General features: G+C 46.3%; 1 protein-coding gene across 3 annotated transcripts in view; it reads right to left on the reverse strand.

The window, feature by feature from the left end:
• Positions 1-131: 131 nt before the first annotated feature.
• Positions 132-18,036, reverse strand: part of OSBPL6 (oxysterol binding protein like 6) — a 174,595-nt gene continuing 156,690 nt past the window's right edge. For all 3 annotated transcript variants that reach the window (XM_083154716.1, XM_083154715.1, XM_083154717.1), the window contains 6 exons: positions 14,982-15,060; positions 12,809-12,953; positions 9,856-10,000; positions 8,450-8,576; positions 6,957-7,079; positions 132-5,461 (listed from right to left, as the gene is read on the reverse strand). In XM_083154716.1, the coding sequence (XP_083010842.1) occupies positions 5,353-5,461; positions 6,957-7,079; positions 8,450-8,576; positions 9,856-10,000; positions 12,809-12,953; positions 14,982-15,060 (728 nt within the window). In that variant the 3' untranslated portion in view covers positions 132-5,352. The remainder of the gene's footprint in view (positions 5,462-6,956; positions 7,080-8,449; positions 8,577-9,855; positions 10,001-12,808; positions 12,954-14,981; positions 15,061-18,036) is intronic.

Here is an 18,036-nt window from a genome sequence, read left to right on the forward strand (position 1 = left end):
CCCCTGCCAAGATGGGACCTGCCCCATCTGTATACATACAATCATACTTGGGTAAATCGGTGGAGGAGTCACCCCATCAAAACACCTCCCCGATGTCTGTTTATGTAAATGAAGACGCTGGACAGGGTAAATGAAACAGTGCACATATAAGTTTATTAGAACAAGCTTCTATTAGCAGCAGGTTGATGTAAAGAGAAATGTCTGCAAAAAGCATCAAGTTTACATTCGCACTTGGCAAGAGATCAGATAGAAAATTCCCTTCAGTAAACTCTGACGTTGCGTTACCTGATGTGTCTTCATGGACAGAATAAAACAAGGCAAGCCTTCATAGTAAGGGCTCCAGCAACATTCATCGGCAGGCGGCTCAGGTACGACAGACATGCAGGAGCTATTTACATATTGTCATTCTCTGTCATTGTAAATGTCGGTCTGTAACGTAGAGGTCATCAGGCTCAGCCTGAAGGAACAGACAGTGTCGGTCATACGGATTAAAGCACAAATAAAACCATAGAACGCGGGCCATTTGGTAACTGGAGAGCTCTCCATTGTTATGTCTTCTTATGCTGGGAGAGTTTGTACTGTTAAACATTCTGTATAGAAGTACTAAGTGTTCGGAGCTGCGTGTATCTCATACCCCTTTTACACCAAAAATCCCGGATCCGACCCACCATTTCGAAGAAGGATCCAAGCCGGGTCGGATCCGGGATTTACTCCATTTACACTGCGGTGCCCACCCGCGGTGTAGACGGAGGCGGTGCTTGAAGATGACATCATCTCCAAGCGCCGGGACCGCGGTGATCCCCGCCGGATACACCGATCACCGTGCTGGGGCCCCCCCGTGCACCCCCCCAGCCGTCGTCCGGGAGGTGAATGGATGCCGCACACAGGCATCCATTCACCTCCTCCGCTGCCGCCACTGCTGTCTGAGGAGTATAGCAGACAACAACGGGGGCTGTGTGTGCCCCCCCCCCCCCATCCAACCATCGGACGCTGCGGTCCGGAGGTTGTACGTCCCCCATTGATGTAAATGGGAGCCAGGTCATCCGATCCGGCGTACCCATTTACACCGCCCTCTACCCAGGTCCTAGCCGTGTTCTACCCAGGTCAGGACCTGGGTAGAGGTCCCGTGTAAAGGGACACGGCGTGACACATTTACACCGCCTCTGACATGCCGAAGACCCAGCGTTTTGAGGCGGTGTAAAAGGGGTATTACTGAATGGATAGACTTAATGACACGGTTCCGGGTTAAAGGGTCGACAGTAAGGATGCCAATCCCAAGGCATTTTTTTAATCTGGGGATTAAAAAATATTCAATCCTGGGATTAGATTCCCAGGATCTGCCTCCCAAGTTAACAAAATAACCACGCTCCCCTCTCAAAAGAAAGCATCCACGCCGCACATTTACTTACATATGATGTGGAGGGTGGTGCAGCCGGGAGCAGAGCACTGCAAAAAGCATGTGGATGGCCGAGTGTGGGGATGATGGTGATGCCAGAAGCGGGGGCGGCAGTTGCGCGACCTGTGCAGCGTGACCTCTGACCATCATGCTGTGCCGCACGCCCAGGTCGGGAACAACCGGGTGCTCAGATGTTGCCCGGCATTAGAATGCCCATGCGCAGTCTAATCCTGAAATCCTGGGATTTGATACCCCAATCCCGGGATTTAAATCCCGTAAATTTTGGATCCCAATCCCGGGATTTGCCATGCTAGTCGCCAGTATCTAGATAGACACTCAATATGTTATCATACCCAATGTCGGCATTGACAAAAGGTCCAAACAGGAAAAGGTCGACATGAGTTTTTCACATTTTTGTTTGTATGTCGACACCTGAGCACGCGGACTTCCAATTAGTGTAGTGCGTTCCCTTGCATGGCTCACTTTGCTTCGGGCATGGTGATTCCCTACCGCTGCGCTCAACACAGTCCACCGCCCCCAAATGTAGTCTACGTGGTTGTTAATGTATGAAAAAGTACACAAAAATGTAAGAAAAAAAATACATGAAAAAAAACCATGTTGACATTTTCATGTGTCGACCATTGCCATATTGACCTTTGGCTGCTGTTGACCCTTTGCTGAACTAGTGCATGTTGACATTTTGGTGTCAACCTCTTGACGGTATATCTAGAAACTGACGACCTATCATCCGTAGACCAATGAAACAAGGCGTGTAGATCAAGAATATCCGGGATACGGTTGTTAGGATGACACTATTAAGGTCGACATGCATTAGGTTGACAATGGCTAAGTCGACAGTCAAAAGGTTGACATGATTTTTCATGTTTTTTGAGCCGACATGTGCCGAGGCGGTATTTCATGCTCTACCATCCACTATGACATTGTGGGAGATTAAAATAGTGTGCCGAGCGTAGCAAGGCAACGTGTCCAAACCACGAGGGGATGCGGTACACTTTGACTGTGTCCATGTTGACCATTTCGACATTTGGGCCAAAAAAAGTGAAAAACTCATGTTGATCTGTTGACTGTCGACCTAGCCAGGTGTTGACCTAATGCTTGTGTCGACCTTCAAACCCTGTCAATTTTAGCCATGTTGACCTATTTGATGTGTTGACCTTCTGTATTCAACCCAATGCATGTCGACCTAATATAGGTCAACTCAATGACCCATACTCAAACATCCATAAAGCTGTTTTGTCTTTATAGCACCATGCCAGTAATTTCAAACTTATACAATTAACCACTAGAGGGCGGTATTGATCCAGAAACATTCTGCAAAGCATCTGTCTGAGATGTAGCCAGTCTGCTCTCCTACTGTTGTCCATATACAACTACCATGACTGACACAGAATCATGGGAACTGCAGATGAACAACTTGTAATAATGGGATAATACACCCCTAAAGCCAATCATATGGGTATTAGACGCCACAGAGGAGTTCTGTGACTGCAAAACAGAACAAGACTGAGGGGCATATTAATATATATATTATATATATTTATGCAATCACAAGATAGGGGTCCAGTGACTATACATGTTATACCCCTTTCACACCAGACAAATAACCCTGGTCCGACCCGGGTCACTGTGCAGTGTCAAAGTGCCAAAAAGAAAAATCCAGGTCCAGCAACCTGGCATTCCGACCTTGGTTAAAAGAAGGGTTTTACCCAGGTCGCACCAGGGTTGCTGGGCAGTGTGAACCGGTAACCCGGGTCGAGCGACCCAGGTGCCGTTCACTTCTATGGAGGAGTCAGTAGCATCGCCTTAGTGCTGCCTCCTCCCCCGCCTGACACGCCACCACTCCACCCCACCTGGTCGGCATAACCCTTGCTGGGTCCATTACAGTAAGAATTGATTTTGCAAGTGAACCAGAATCAGGCCCAAAGTGCAAATCAGCAAAACCCAGCAGATCATATACAGCAGGGACATGGTCGGCAGGTCAACGCTATTAATGTTGGCAGTCAATAGGTTGACCACTGTTGGTGGACAGGTCATAAATCATAAAACGTCGACATTGTCAAAAGGTCGACACAAGCAATAGGTCGACAAGTTATTTTTCATCATACTTTGCCATCCAAGTAGACAGAGTAAGATTATAATAATGTGCCCGAAACGAGGGGACGCGGTAGTTATACGGTGTCCATGTCGACCTATGTCAACATAGACACCAAAAACTGTGAAAAACTCATGTCAACCTTTTTCATGGCGACATTTTCGATGTCTACATATTGATTGTATCCACATTTTTACCATGTCGACCTAGACCCAATAGTGGGTCTCTTGACTGTTGACCTTAATATTGAACCATACCCATACAGAAGACAACTAAAAGACTCTTGACATAGTTACCCTATATACCCCTAGGGCAGTGGTTCCCAAACTGTGTGCTTGCAGGGGTGCCTTGGACCAGGATCAATTCATATTATTTATGGCCAATGTACCAGGCAAAACCAGTGCTGGTGGCTGCCAATCATAATACATGTAGACAAACAGAAGCAAATCCTGTCCCTCACCAGATAACTGTGACCTATAAACACAATGCACTTAATTTAATATTTTTTTTCTGAATTTCTCGATAAGAAGCATTTGGCCTAGGGGTGCCTTGAAAATATTTTGATGCTCTAGGGCGCCGTAATTCAAAAAAGTTTGGGAACCACTGCCCTAGGGTATTATTTCCTGATAACAGAGAAGCAGAAGAGACAGAATCATGTAACTCATTCCCCAACATACAACAGAGGAGACTATAATGCAACATTAGGCAGCCCGTGGTTCTCCAGCAATGGTGGTCTACAGCCATACAGATGGGGCAGGTCCCATCTTGGCAGGGGATGGCGATGGCGACGCCAGCTGCCATATCAATTGCGAGAAGGGGACGCGCGCGCACGAGAGGCGCGCGCGTCCCCTTCCGACGGCGCTTCCAGCTGCTCCCCCGGGTCCCCGACGTTCTGGCAATTCGCCAGCCAGGAAGAGGCCTTCCCCATCTGTAAGCTGGCATAAGCTGCTAAGACAGTAGTTACCCTTATAGTGCCATTTATACTATATTTAGTCTTTGGATTTTTGAGACCCAAGTGCATGATTTTGTATATATTTTTTTTTTTGCAAGTCAACACCATATGGTTGAAATGCATGTGTTCAACAGGTACAAAAGGTCGACAGTGCTTAAGGTTGACTGGTACAAAATTGCGACAGGTTCAAACAGTCTACATGACAATGATCGACACTCAAATGTCGACACATTTTTGATGGGGTGGGGGGGGGGTACATGTTTTCCCAACATTTTCTTGATTTATTAACCACTACAACTGGAAATAGTAGCCTGTGGCAAGCGCGGAGGTAGCAAAGCGAGCCGCCTTGGCCGAGGCGTGGCAAGCACAGCAAGTGTGTCAGGGTACAAATATCAGACATAAAATATTTGGCCTTATTTTTGTTTTTAAAAAGTGAGTCAAAGTATGTTGACCAATTGGTGTCGTCCTTTTGACCTATTTCATGTAGATCATCTATACCACACTCAGATATTCGCCACCAAGGTCCTCATACCGTGACTGCACGAGCACAGCAGCAGCGCACCTTTCTGAATGCAGCGTCACAGATCACTTCTATTATATAAAGCGGGTCAAGGGGAGCACAGTGTTGCTGTTCCTCACTATGCCGAACTGATATGTAGGGAACAGAGCTGGCCAAAAACAACCGTTGAAATGCCGCAAAGTATTGTCAGTAAATTCTATAAGGTACTACAGGTCGTGTCAGCAAATGTCTTTTAAAAATGGGATATAAAATCAAACGGCATGGTCTTGTGCATCACACAAAAATAATTCTCCAGCAATATGAAATGGAATTGTGCATAGTTTTTGACCTATAGATAGAATGATCGGTTTTAACAAATCTATAGCCGAACATCACCATAGAACAGGTAATTCAGCTTTGCTAAAACCAGGGTCCTTGCGCAGCTCCCAGTAGGTGTCATTGGAAATCCAAGTCTCCTTGTTGTGGACATCCGTCACCTTCCTGTAATGCAGCAAGGAGAGAAACATTAGCTCAGTAATGGGGATGCAGTCAAAATCCCGACGGTCAAAATACAGACAATGACAAAATCCCGACAATGACAAAATCCCGACAAGGACAAAATCCCGACAAGGACAAAATCCCGACAAGGACAAAATCCCGACAAGGACAAAATCCCGACATATAGAATGTACAGGTGAAACAGTCAACATGACTTTTGGTCGACAGGTCGCGGGGTCGACATGGGTTTTTTCACTGTTTTTTGACCCGCCATGTGCCGACAGGCGGTATTTCATGCCCTACCATCCACTAGGGCGTGGTGGGAGAATAAAATAGGGTGCCGAGCGCAGCGAGGCACCGTGCCCGAAGTATCGCGAGCGAAGCGAGCCTTGCAAGGGGCTGCGGTTTAATTCCAACTGTGTCCATGTCGACTGTGTCGACATTCGGGTAACAAAAAAACAGTGAAAAAACCCATGTCGACCTTGCGACCTGTCGACCGAAAGTCATGTTGACTTTTTCACCTGTACATTCTATATATGTCGGTATTTTGACCTTGTCGGGATTTTAAATGTGGGGATTTTGACCTTGTCGGGATTTTGACCTTGTCGGGATTTTGACCCTGTCGGGATTTCATACCGAATCCCAGGAATGGGACGTTCACCTAAACTATGGCCCTCCAGCTGTTGTGAAACTACGAGTCCCATCATGCCTTGCTACCGTTTTGCTATAAGGGAATGCTAAGGCTATGGCAAGGCATGCTGGGATGTGTAGTTTCACAACAGCTGGAGGACCATAGTTTGGCCATGCCTGGCCTAAACTATTTGGGTGACAGCAGAAGCTATTTACATGATCACCCCCCTGGGAATGTGTGAGGGATACAGTGTGCATACATACTAAGTGCATATTACGCACCCTTTTGGTTCAGCAAACTAGAATCCACAATATCGGGGAAAAATAACAGCAATTTAGCTGTGTTGCTGGCATTCCAACATTGGGCCCGATTCAAACCTGATCGCACGGATGAGAATTTCCCATGGCGCATGCGTATGGTTCGCAGTACACATGCATGAGGCTATGATGAAATCCTGCTATATTTCTGTTTGCACGCCGGTTGCTAGGTGACTGACAGGAAGTAGGTGTCTGGGGGTGGATACCGACCTTGTAGTGGTAGTGTTAAGAAAAACACAACCATAGAGAATCCTGGGATTAAATTCAAGGAAACCGCTAGGCCTGAGCATTTTAGGGGGGGTGGGGGGGATATGATGTCAGTTCCAGACTGGATATACTTTTCCATAGTATTGCCTAGTAAGTTTCTGTCTACTGTGAGCCTGTGATGACTTGTGCCCAGTGTAAAAATAAATTTGATTGTGACCCTGTTACGGTTTTGGACATATTCGCTCGGCTGCGAATAGATGTGTAGCCGTACACATTAATACGCACAGCGAACACGTTAATTCGCAAGGCAGAATTTCACTTTATCCTCAACTGATTAACTCACCGGAAGTATTTTGGCATATATTCTATATGGTTATCATCCAAGTATTTTTTTCTATTTCTCTGAATTTCTTCTATTCTTTGCTTCTCTGTAGCAGCAGCTTCAACGTTCCCTTCTTCCAGAAACCTGGAGAAGAAAGAACACAGAATTACCGGACTAAACAATACTTAATACCTGACTAGCTCACTTCATATTCTCTTGTTACTGAGAAGAGGATGTAAGAAGCGTTCCCTGGCTATGACCTGTGTCACATAACACAGGATAAATCACACGACCTGTAACCTCCAACCAAGAGGATCACAATAGAGGTCCCGTAAACTCCAACTTTAAATATTCTACACGTTTCTACATCACAAAGTTCTGGTAAAGCCACCAGTTTTTATATTGTGATGGACACGACCAGCGCTACGATGATTTCAAAACCATTGATGGTCTCTACCCATCAATGGGGCAGAAAAAGATGGTTTCCCACCATTGATGGAGCAGAACCATCTGATGTTTTACTTTTTTCACTACATGTTGCTTGGACATATAGCCGAGGGTCTGATTGGCTCGCAGACTACTGAATAGTAAAGCAGGGGTGAGTGAATCCAGTGAGTGAATCCATTGATGGTTACTTTGCAGATTGTTTTATACCATTGACATTAATCACCAATGGTGTGATTAATGTGAATCCCCATTGAAGTTAATAACCAATATTATTTGATCTATAATGCATCATGATTGTACATTCTGCAGCATGTTATAAGCTAGCGACAACCCCCATTGGTCCTACTGCACAGCCAACAGGGGATGTCGCTAACAGCAGACGGGAGCTTGTATATCACTTAGAAATGGGGCTGTAATTGCCGTGTGTATGCCCCATTAGATGCATTTTCAGAAAAAAAGATTCTTACACGAAGAAGATTCTTACACGACTTGGCGTGCCAAAAGATAGATTAACTATAGACTACAAAGAGATTGTGCTGCCACACACTAGAGATTTATGGCTGAGTAATGGGCTCCACACAATTAGACAGATCAGCAGTGTGAGTTACATGATCTCAGCAGTGCCACCGATCTGTAACCTTCTACAAGGTAAGCACTATTACCAAGCAGCCTCCCCAGCCTCCTTCACACACAAAAATACAAGTGCCACACATGAAACTAATCAGCTCAGTATATTGGTGCATTGCAGCTGCATCAGGTTGCTGTATGGGGAGCTGTTTGGGGTGGCTGCAGCAATGACTTCTGAGGACACATCTGTATTATGGGTGCTGAGGCTATACTCGGCTTACAAAGAGACATTTCAAGAGGACAGATTTGTTTGCAGCGGGGACATCGCTGAACATCTAGTATAATCCCTGGTGAGGATTGTATTCATTTTCAGCTTCACTTATTGTATGGGATAGGATTCATTTTTGTTTTATGCTGATGGTGTCAGCATTCCACCTGTAATACTGTAATGCTCAATAACAAGCAGTGTCACACTGAAACATCACACTGAAAATAATTGCCTCTGATCTGGCCGGAATCTCGCATCTGTTATTGGAAGGAAATCTTTCAGCACCGGATCCAACTCATTAAGTTCAATGGCAAATCTTGTGAAGCCGTAATAGAGTTCATAGTTAATTGGCATGGAACCTGTAATAGAATTATTGGGGAAATTAGAAAAAGACACATGACATACTGTACTGTATTCATTGATTACATGGAATCGGGACATCTGTCAGAATGAACTTAGGTCTACAGTCATTAGGTCGACCCCACTAGGTCGACTAGCAGGAAGGTCGACCTGACTTAAGGTCGACATGGGCCAAGGTCGACATGACTTAAGGTGGAATTTGCATAAAGGTCGACATGAGGAAGGTCGACTGGTCATAAGGTCGACATGGGTTTTTCACTGTTTTTTTATCCGAATGTCGACACAGTCGACATGGACACAGTTGGCAATGAGAATCGGACCCTCGCATCGCTCGATTCGCTCGCGATGCTTCGGGCACGGTGCTCGCTGCGCTCGGCACACTATTTTATTCTCCCACCACGCCCTAGTGGATGGTAGGGCATGAAATACCGCCTGTCGGCACATGTCGGCTCAAAAAACAGTGAAAAACCCATGTCGACCTTATGACCAGTCGACCTTCCTCATGTCGACCTTTATGCAAATTTGACCTTAAGTCATGTCGACCTTGGCCCATGTCGACCTTAAGTCAGGTCTACCTTCCTGCCAGTCGACCTAGTGGGGTCGACCTAATGACTGTAGACCTAAGTTCATTCTAATAGATGACCGCATCCCGATTACATAGACGGGATACGGTCATTGGGTCATCACCAAGTAGGTCGACAAGCATTAGATTAACACCACTAGGTCGACATGCAGGTAGGTCGACATGCTGGTAGGTCGACATGGGTCAGGTCAACAGGGTCATTAGGTCGACAGGGTCAACATGGGTAAGGTCGACAGTCAAATGGTTGACATGGGTTTTTTTTACTGTTTTTGAGCCGACATGTGCCGACAGGCGGTATTTCATGCCCTACCATCCACTAGGGCATGGTGGGAGAAAAAAGTAGTGTGTGCCCGAAGCATAGCGAGCACAGCGAGTCATTCGAGGGGACGCGGTGGTACGTTTCGTGTGTCCATGTCGACATGACATGTGCCGACAGGTGGTATTTCATGCTCTACCATCCTCTAGGGCGTGATGGGGGAATAAAATAGTGTGCCCAAAAGATGGAGAGCACAGCGAGCCATGCGAGGGGACGTGGTGGTACATTTCGGTGTCCATGTCGACAATACTATATACTGATATAAACACACACACACAACTTCATATACTATAATTCTACTCTATCCAAATGACTAATAATGACATTGTTAGCTGAACACTGGAAAGTCTGTGAGAGGCTGTTATTTCTCCATGTGTACCTGGCCTCCATATACATCTAGCCGCAGGAGCATCCCCACAGTACAATGCCTCATGCCACTTCCCGAAGAGCCGGTGCACAACCTTTCCATCTTGATCCATTACTACTCCATGAATCTCATTGACGTTGGAGCTCCAATAGTTCCCCTAGTGGTGAATACAACAAACAATAAATACATATTATACTTGTATCAGACATCCCTAGTACCCAGGACCAGAACATCTGCTGTGCTGTCCCAGGTGGAACGGCACCAGCATACTGTAGGCAGAACATCTTGGGTCAGGGTTGCCTACCTGACCCTCTCCTTCAGGGAAAAAATGCCCTATTCCTGGACTTCCCTGTAATGTATGATTGCCAGCACCTGTGGGGGCTATGTAATTGATATGAAAGGGGTTTCATCACTGGTGATGGCAATCATACATTAGCAGGGATGTTCAGGAACAGAGCGTTTCCTCCCTGAAGGAGAGGGTCAGGTAGGCAACCCTGTTCTTAACACTAACATTTATACCCCTTTCACACTTGCAAAAATATCCCGGGTTTTTGCACATGAACGCGCATCAACCCGGGATTTAGCTCAGTGTGAAAGGGTCTTGGACGTGTTCAGCATTCCGGGATCTCAAGACCTGGGTAGAACCCAGAATCGACACGGGATGCGGTCAGTGTGAACAGGTATTCTGGGTCAGTGTGACCCAGATCCCATTCACTGCAGTGAAAATGCGCCGCTGGGAGGTGCTGACACCTCCCAGCACCGCTCCCGCCAAGCCTTCACATGACGCCACCCACCGACTTCATTCCAGGTCGGGTGGCCAGTATGAAAGAGTACATTCCTGAGTAGTGTCCCGGGAAGCATCCGGGAACACATTCTCGGGTATGACCCGGGTGTGCGAATGTGAAAGGGGTATTATTAACACTCTAGTTTTGTCACTGGTGTGCTGCTCCTGGCTTTCTGGCTTATGCTGATTTTTGGGGTGCCGCACCCTGCATCTAGATATAGCAATTAGGGACACCCAATACACAGAGAAGCCCTGACGATGGATTGGGGACTTAGTTATAAGTTTATCAAATATATGTAACCAAAATCTCTGAATTCTATTATCATGTAGTATTTAAATCTGATGACTGTATCATTCGTTGTGCTAGGGAAAGAATTATTGTATGTACTGTATGTAATGTGAAACATACGTGTATTGCTGCACACAAGGTTATTGCTGGAAGAATTTTAGAAATATTCTTGATTTCCTTTAGCTGGAGATCTATTGGTGCAGCTCTTCAGCTGCGGGGAGAGCAAGGGAAATTGGTTACCGTTATTTGCTCATTTGTCTCTGCCGGCAGCTAGAACATGTACTACAAATAGACGAGCCCAGGGAAAAACTGCTTCCTCCTAAGTGGAATTACAGGAGATTCTAAACAAATTGTTTAATTAAACAATCAAATTAATAAAAAAAAAAGTAAATAAAAATTATTGCCTGCTAGACTCAAGGGGTCTACACACTGGGCGACACTGCTGAGAGATCTGCGCAATGCACAGCTTACTCAGACTTAAAACCCCCATACACCGGGCCCGACTTGTCCTTAGGACAAGTCGAGTCGGACCAATTTGCTCAGCAGCTCCCCCGGAGGCTGCTTACGATTTGGCACTTGATGTCCAAATTATACATGCAATAAATTGCATGCAATTTATTGCATATATATTCCCGAGGAGCTGTCGGGGGGGGGGGGGGGTCCATTGAATGGGCAGCGGGGTCCCTCTGCAAGGCTGGTCAGTGGGTCTGGCGCATGGGAACTGAGTGAATAGCGCTATTCGCCATGCGGCAGCGCGGGAAGTGCTGTAGAATTTGAATACACTGGTCAGATGCTGATTGCCAGCTTCCGGCCATTGCTTTCAAATTCAGCAGCGCTTCCCACACCACCACCCGGCGAATAGCGCTATTCAGTCAGTTCCCACCCGCCAGACCCACTGCCCAACCCAACGGTTCCCATCTGCCAGACCTGCTGACCAGCGCCGCAGGGAGTCGAAACCCCACTGCCCGCCCCACGCCGCTTCCCAGCCACCGCTGCCAGTCCTCGCCACCCAACCAGCTGGCCGGGCTGCAGCCCGCCCCCCGCTGCATGCGTCGGAGGTCCCAGGATGGGTGGTTGGACGGCCAGTAGGTCTGACCACCTGCTTGGGTCCAATGCGCACGGGACCGCGCATCGGACATGAGGGGACATTAACCGAGCCGATTTGGGCCGATTGGTCGCAATCGGTCCAAATCGGCTTGGTGTATGGGCACCTTTACAGTCTCAGGGGGCATTGCGAGGCTAAGGAAACTGCCTTCTCAATACAGTCCTTGGCCTCACCACTGCTGTCAATCAGGCACAGGTGAGAGGTGATTGCATTTCTGCATTGTAATCGCAGGACCCATTCTGCACATGCACAGAAATGGTCCTGTGCAGAGTTTCCCAACAATCAGGAAACTGCGGGTTGGGTCATATAAGATGTTTCATTATGACTGCCTGTTTTCAGTAAAAGTCCAAAGGCATGCTGGAAATGATGGGGCAGAACTATTATGTGAAACTGAGTACATAGCGCCTAATTCAGCATGGATCGATTGTCTGCGCATGCGTACCGTTTGCATTGTGTATGCACGAGGGGAATTAGTATCTGAAAACGTGTTTGGATCGTAAACACAATCCAGTAGGAGTTTGACTGACAGGAATCTGGCGTTTGGGGGTTGAAAACCTGGCGTTTTCTGGGAGTTGTTGGAAAAGGGAGGCGTGTCCAGGCGGTTCTAGGGCGGGTCCTTGATGGCAGCGCTGATCACTTAAAGCCTGTTGATGACGTTAGCGATTTAACACTGGGAATTTTCTCTTTCCGATTGGGCGGTCGGCTTGCTCTTCACAGTCCACCGCAAATACTCAAATTAGCGATCCGTGCAGAATTAGGCCCATAAAACAGCCAGGAATCTACTTACTTTCATGAACGTCATCTTACACGTAGAAGCACCGTTCTTTGCGTTCCGTATGGTGATCTCACCATAATGTTCAATCCACCTTCTGCCACTGAGAATGTTGTGTATACAGGTGGTCACTTTGTTCCAGACATAACAATCTCCGTACCTAAAAACAAAGACCATAATACCATAAAACTGCTCCCCGTTATGCTAATAGTATCGTCTCCTCTATAAAACATACCGAATAATTTGGCGGTTGATCGAAAATGAAACAATTGCGAAAAGAAGACTTTTTTTAATGTCAGTTGATAAGAAACTGCAGCTACTCTGCGTTATACAGAAATCCGCACGTCAGCACAAGTAACAGAAGCAATCTGCAGTGCACCAATCTCTGTAATTTAAATGAAAGCAAGTAGGATATCACGCTGAGACTTTGAGCGATGTGCGGATACAGGGCTCGGATGCAGAATCACAGGGCCTTTGATTTCAGGACTGAACAGCAGTAGTGACAGATGAGTGAGCACCTCTATGTACTATGGGTAATCTCCACAGCAGGCCAAGCCTGGCTCATGTAATGTGTACCAGCGGGGAGATAATTAGGAAGGTGGAGATCAGTGGTAATTAGCCTGTGTGACTTGCTGCAGCGGTCTCAGCTTGCTTTACATAGCACAGACATAACCTGCTATGGGAATATTTGTCTTGTGAAAACGGCACGTTCAAATTATTTGTAGTGCATTCCAATATTACAGATGTGTGCACATACATTTATCTTCCGTGCTCGGCAAATCGCGTTACACATAATGCATGACCTCTGTGTGACTCGGTAGTGTGACTTGAATGTGACTTTTTCCATTACAAAATGGTGTGAATAGGATGCACCAGCAGCTTCTGCTGACTAAAATAATAATTTGACTAAACCCATCGATTATCGCACCTGAAATGCTTTTTGTACTTTAAAAGTACAAAACGCATGTGATAATCGCAGCGTGTATGTGCACCTTTGGAAAATATCCCCCTAGTGAAATTCACTACTGAATGCGCTTGCCAAATTATACCTTTAATGAGGGACACCTATGATTTACACAGGTTATTCGGCAGATGAAGCACCTGCATGAATCATATGTGTCCTGGATTAAAGGGATATTATAGAAAGTCTACTACTGATGTCAATTTTCCGGTAAATTAGCCTAATTTCAAGAGGCGATGGTCAATCGTTCCCCTGACAATGCCTGACCTAAGGTTTCCTAGTACAGAATTTACCAAACTCTGCAATTACAGTTCAGGTTTTAAGGCTATTCATGCTTGAGCACAGGTAGTCTAATTAGTACCGGTGTAAATTTGATCGACAGGGTCAAAAGGTCGACAGTGAAAAGGCAGACAAGGTCGACATGAGTTTTTCATGTTTTTTTGTCGACATAGGATGTCATGGACACCAAGTCTTACCGCGTCCCCATCGCCTGGCTAGCCATGCTTTGGGCTCGGTGCCTCGCTGCACTCGGCACACTATTATATTCTCCCTCCACTCCATAGTGTATGAAATACCGCCTGTTGGCACATGTCGGCTCAAAGTGTTGAAAAAAAAACAAAAAACGCATGTCGACTTTTTCTAAGTCGACCTTTTGACCCTGTCAACTTTTTGACTGTCCACCTTTTGACCCTGTCGGCCTTTTTTGACTGTCGACCAATAGTGGCCGACCTGCTGAGTCAACCTATCATGAGTCCGGGTACCAGAGGCGTATTCACATCTTGTAACCATGTCTCGCGGCGCTCGCATTTTTTACGGATATTTTGAGGACCTCTCACAGCAACGTTGACACATCAAAGGGTTAATAAAAAGGTTTGCTTGCCAATTTAAACACCTATCTTGACAAATTCAAAATGGCACTCAAAGGGTTAAAAATACAATACACACTTAGGGGGGAGATGGATCAAGTATTGACAGCTAAAGTGGAGAAGTTGCCCAAAACAAGCAATCCAGCCTCTATCTGTCATTGTATTTAGCACAGTCTGGGAAATAACAAAACCTGATTGATTGTTTTGGACAATGTCTACACCTTAGCTCTCACCAAGCCTTGATTCACCTCCCCTCCACAGTGGCGATCTGAATACAGAAGTGAATTAAATCAATGGACATATAATCCTGCCTAGAAATAACATTTGCCTTCCATGATAATCTTTTTTCCATCATACTCACTTTGGTAACCTTACATTCACCGTTCCAAAAGGCAATATTTCCATGGATTTTCCCCAAAATTTATTTTTCCATCTGATGTCTGTAAGTTAAAATGAACAACTAGTTACTCTCAGAACTTTATATACATAATTCCCGTAGAAACTGGCATTTTTCATTACCAATATTATGATCACACCCTAGTTACTGTTCAGATGTGTCCCCATACATCTAGTCTTCTTTTGCATTACCCTTACATTTAGCAATGTTTAGTGTCTTTTTGCGACTTCTTCGATTAAAATGTATCTTAACTGCAAATTATGATGAATAAGCAGCTTCTGCTGATTAAAATGATATGCAGCATGCCTATATTCTGTGTGCAACCACGGCTGTATCTGGATGAGGAATGCTATTTAACGTTCCCTTTCTTATGTAGGTACAGCCGCAGTCACACACAGAATATAGGCATGCTGTATATCATCTTATCCTATTTGCTCTATTTTGTGAATAAAGTGAATTTAATGGGGTATATTCAATTCTGCTCGGCGAGCGGCGGCGAGGGGGTTTTGTACGACGAGGATGGCTTTTTTGGTGCCCCCTCACCGTTGTCAATGTTCCGGGGAAATCCTCGCCGTCCTCTGACGCCATTTGGTGGCGAGCCTCGATGTTTCATTGTCCTCACTTGCCGTTTCCACTGGGCTGAAAAGAACCAGCAAGGTGGAGACGGTGAGTGCAGGGGGGGCAGTTGAATACTGATGGCGAGCTGCGACGGCGAGCTATCGGCACTGCTCACGGTAATAGCTCGCCGTCACGGCACTGAATATACCCCAATGAATTTAATGGATAAACTCGTATGCAAAGGCACTTGGCACTATTCACTCACACTGAGCATATGCATTATGTGGACACATGTACTTTTGGCCTCATTTAGGTTGGATTGTATATGCGATCCTTATGCTGCCCGTCTCCACCTCATCCCTTCCCCGAATACAATACAGCACATGTGCAGAATGGGTCCTTCTCAATTATTCAGGTTGGATCATACAGTATGTGCTATCCAACCTGAATGAGCCACTTTATTTTAGACAGCCGTCTCCACTCCACCCTTATTGGACGTAACACTTATTGTAAATAACACTTAATATTTACTAAGATGGGATGTTGCAACGGGCAACCAATCAGAATCTACTTATTTATATATCACCTTCTAGCTGATAATAGATAGAATCTGATTGGTTGCCCATAGAAACATCATATCTGAAATAAAACTCACATCTTAGTCAATTTAATTTGTTAATTTCTAATATTTATTGGATTACTTAAAAAATGGGTACTTGTGTAGTTTCACGGCGGCAGTTACGTAGTCAGCGTAGTGTCCCTGTCAGAATCAGCGTAGTGTTCCCGCGGCCGGCGTAGTTAGCATAGTCAGCATCCCTGTCAATATCAGTGTCATGTTCCCACAGCCAGCATAGTCAGCGTAGTGTCTGCGACTGTGTGTACGTTCGCGCCTAACCGGAGCTTGCGCAGTTAGCGTAGTCAGTCAGCATTACGCAGTTAGCGTAGTCAGTCAGCGTTACGCAGTTAGTGTAGTCAGTCAGCATTATGCAGTTAGTGTAGTCAGTCAGCATTACACAGTTAGTGTAGTCAGTCAGCATTACGCAGTTAGTGTAGTCAGTCAGCATTACGCAGTTAGTGTAGTCAGTCAGCATTACGCAGTTAGCGTAGTCAGTCAGCATTACGCAGTTAGCGTAGTCAGTCAGCATTACGCAGTTAGTGTAGTCAGTCAGCATTACGCAGTTAGTGTAGTCAGTCAGCATTACGCAGTTAGCGTAGTCAGTCAGCATTACGCAGTTAGTGTAGTCAGTCAGCATTACGCAGTTAGTGTAGTCAGTCAGCATTACGCAGTTAGTGTAGTCAGTCAGCATTACGCAGTTAGCGTAGTCAGTCAGCATTACGCAGTTAGCGTAGTCAGTCAGCATTACGCAGTTAGCGTAGTCAGTCAGCATTACGCAGTTAGCGTAGTCAGTCAGCATTACGCAGTTAGCGTAGTCAGTCAGCATTACGCAGTTAGTGTAGTCAGTCAGCTTTGTGACAGCGCTTATTACATTGTGTGGGAACCATTGACAATTTTTCACCTGCCTGACATGACAGGTGTTAATGTGTTCCTGAAGCACCCCCAATATCCACGTCAGCCCGAAGCGTGGCGGGGGGCCTGTTCATACCCCCCCTATCCACGTCGTGGAGTTGAATTGTGGCGAGCAACCAAGCCCGAAGCATGGCGACGCATATTACTTGACGTGTATTCCGCGTCAGCTCGTCACGCTTTGGGCTCGGTGGCTCGCTTCATAGAATCAACTCCACGCCGACGTGGATAGTGAGGGTATGAACAGGTCGGGAGAACGCGATCCGCATGCGCTCACCATGCTTCGGACTGGCGTGGATAGTGGTGGTTTGAAATGGAGGCATTTGCCAGTATGTAACATGGAGCACTGGCAAATGCGTCCTTTATTGTGCATGAGACGCACTTGCGCACTGCACCCCCCCTTTGTGCCCTAAACCTGTCCTTCTCCCTGAAGCGGACACGGGCAGTGTTGCCGTACCCTGCCGCGATAATTACTGAGACGGACAATCGTATGAGACGCTCAAGAGTCTCAGGCAGATGGAACGCCTCTCCGCCGGCGCCCGCATGATCGCCTCTCCACCGGCGTCCGCAAGCGCAGGGGATCTGGCGGTTACCAGTGCTGTGTGAGAGGTGCTCACTAGGCTTGATAGGGACGCCGGTGACTATGCTGCCTGACGGGGCCCCTATGCTGACTACGCAGGGCTGCCGCAGGGACACTACGCTGACTACGCTAGGTAGGCTGCCGTTGGGCTACACTGACAGCGTAGCATAAGGTGCCGCAGCGAAACTACACAAGTACCAAAAAATGCAGTTTTAAAGTTGTACCTGCATTAATTATGCTAGCTATGAATAATACTAATTGCTCAGTGCATCAGATAAAGGGCCAGATGCACTAAGTTTTAAAAGTGTAAAAAATGGAGAGTGATAAACAACCATCCAATCAGCTAATGCCTGACA

Source organism: Crinia signifera, chromosome 7 (assembly GCF_055691185.1).
Source record: "Crinia signifera chromosome 7, ASM5569118v1, whole genome shotgun sequence".
Taxonomy (NCBI): Eukaryota; Metazoa; Chordata; class Amphibia; order Anura; family Myobatrachidae; genus Crinia; species Crinia signifera.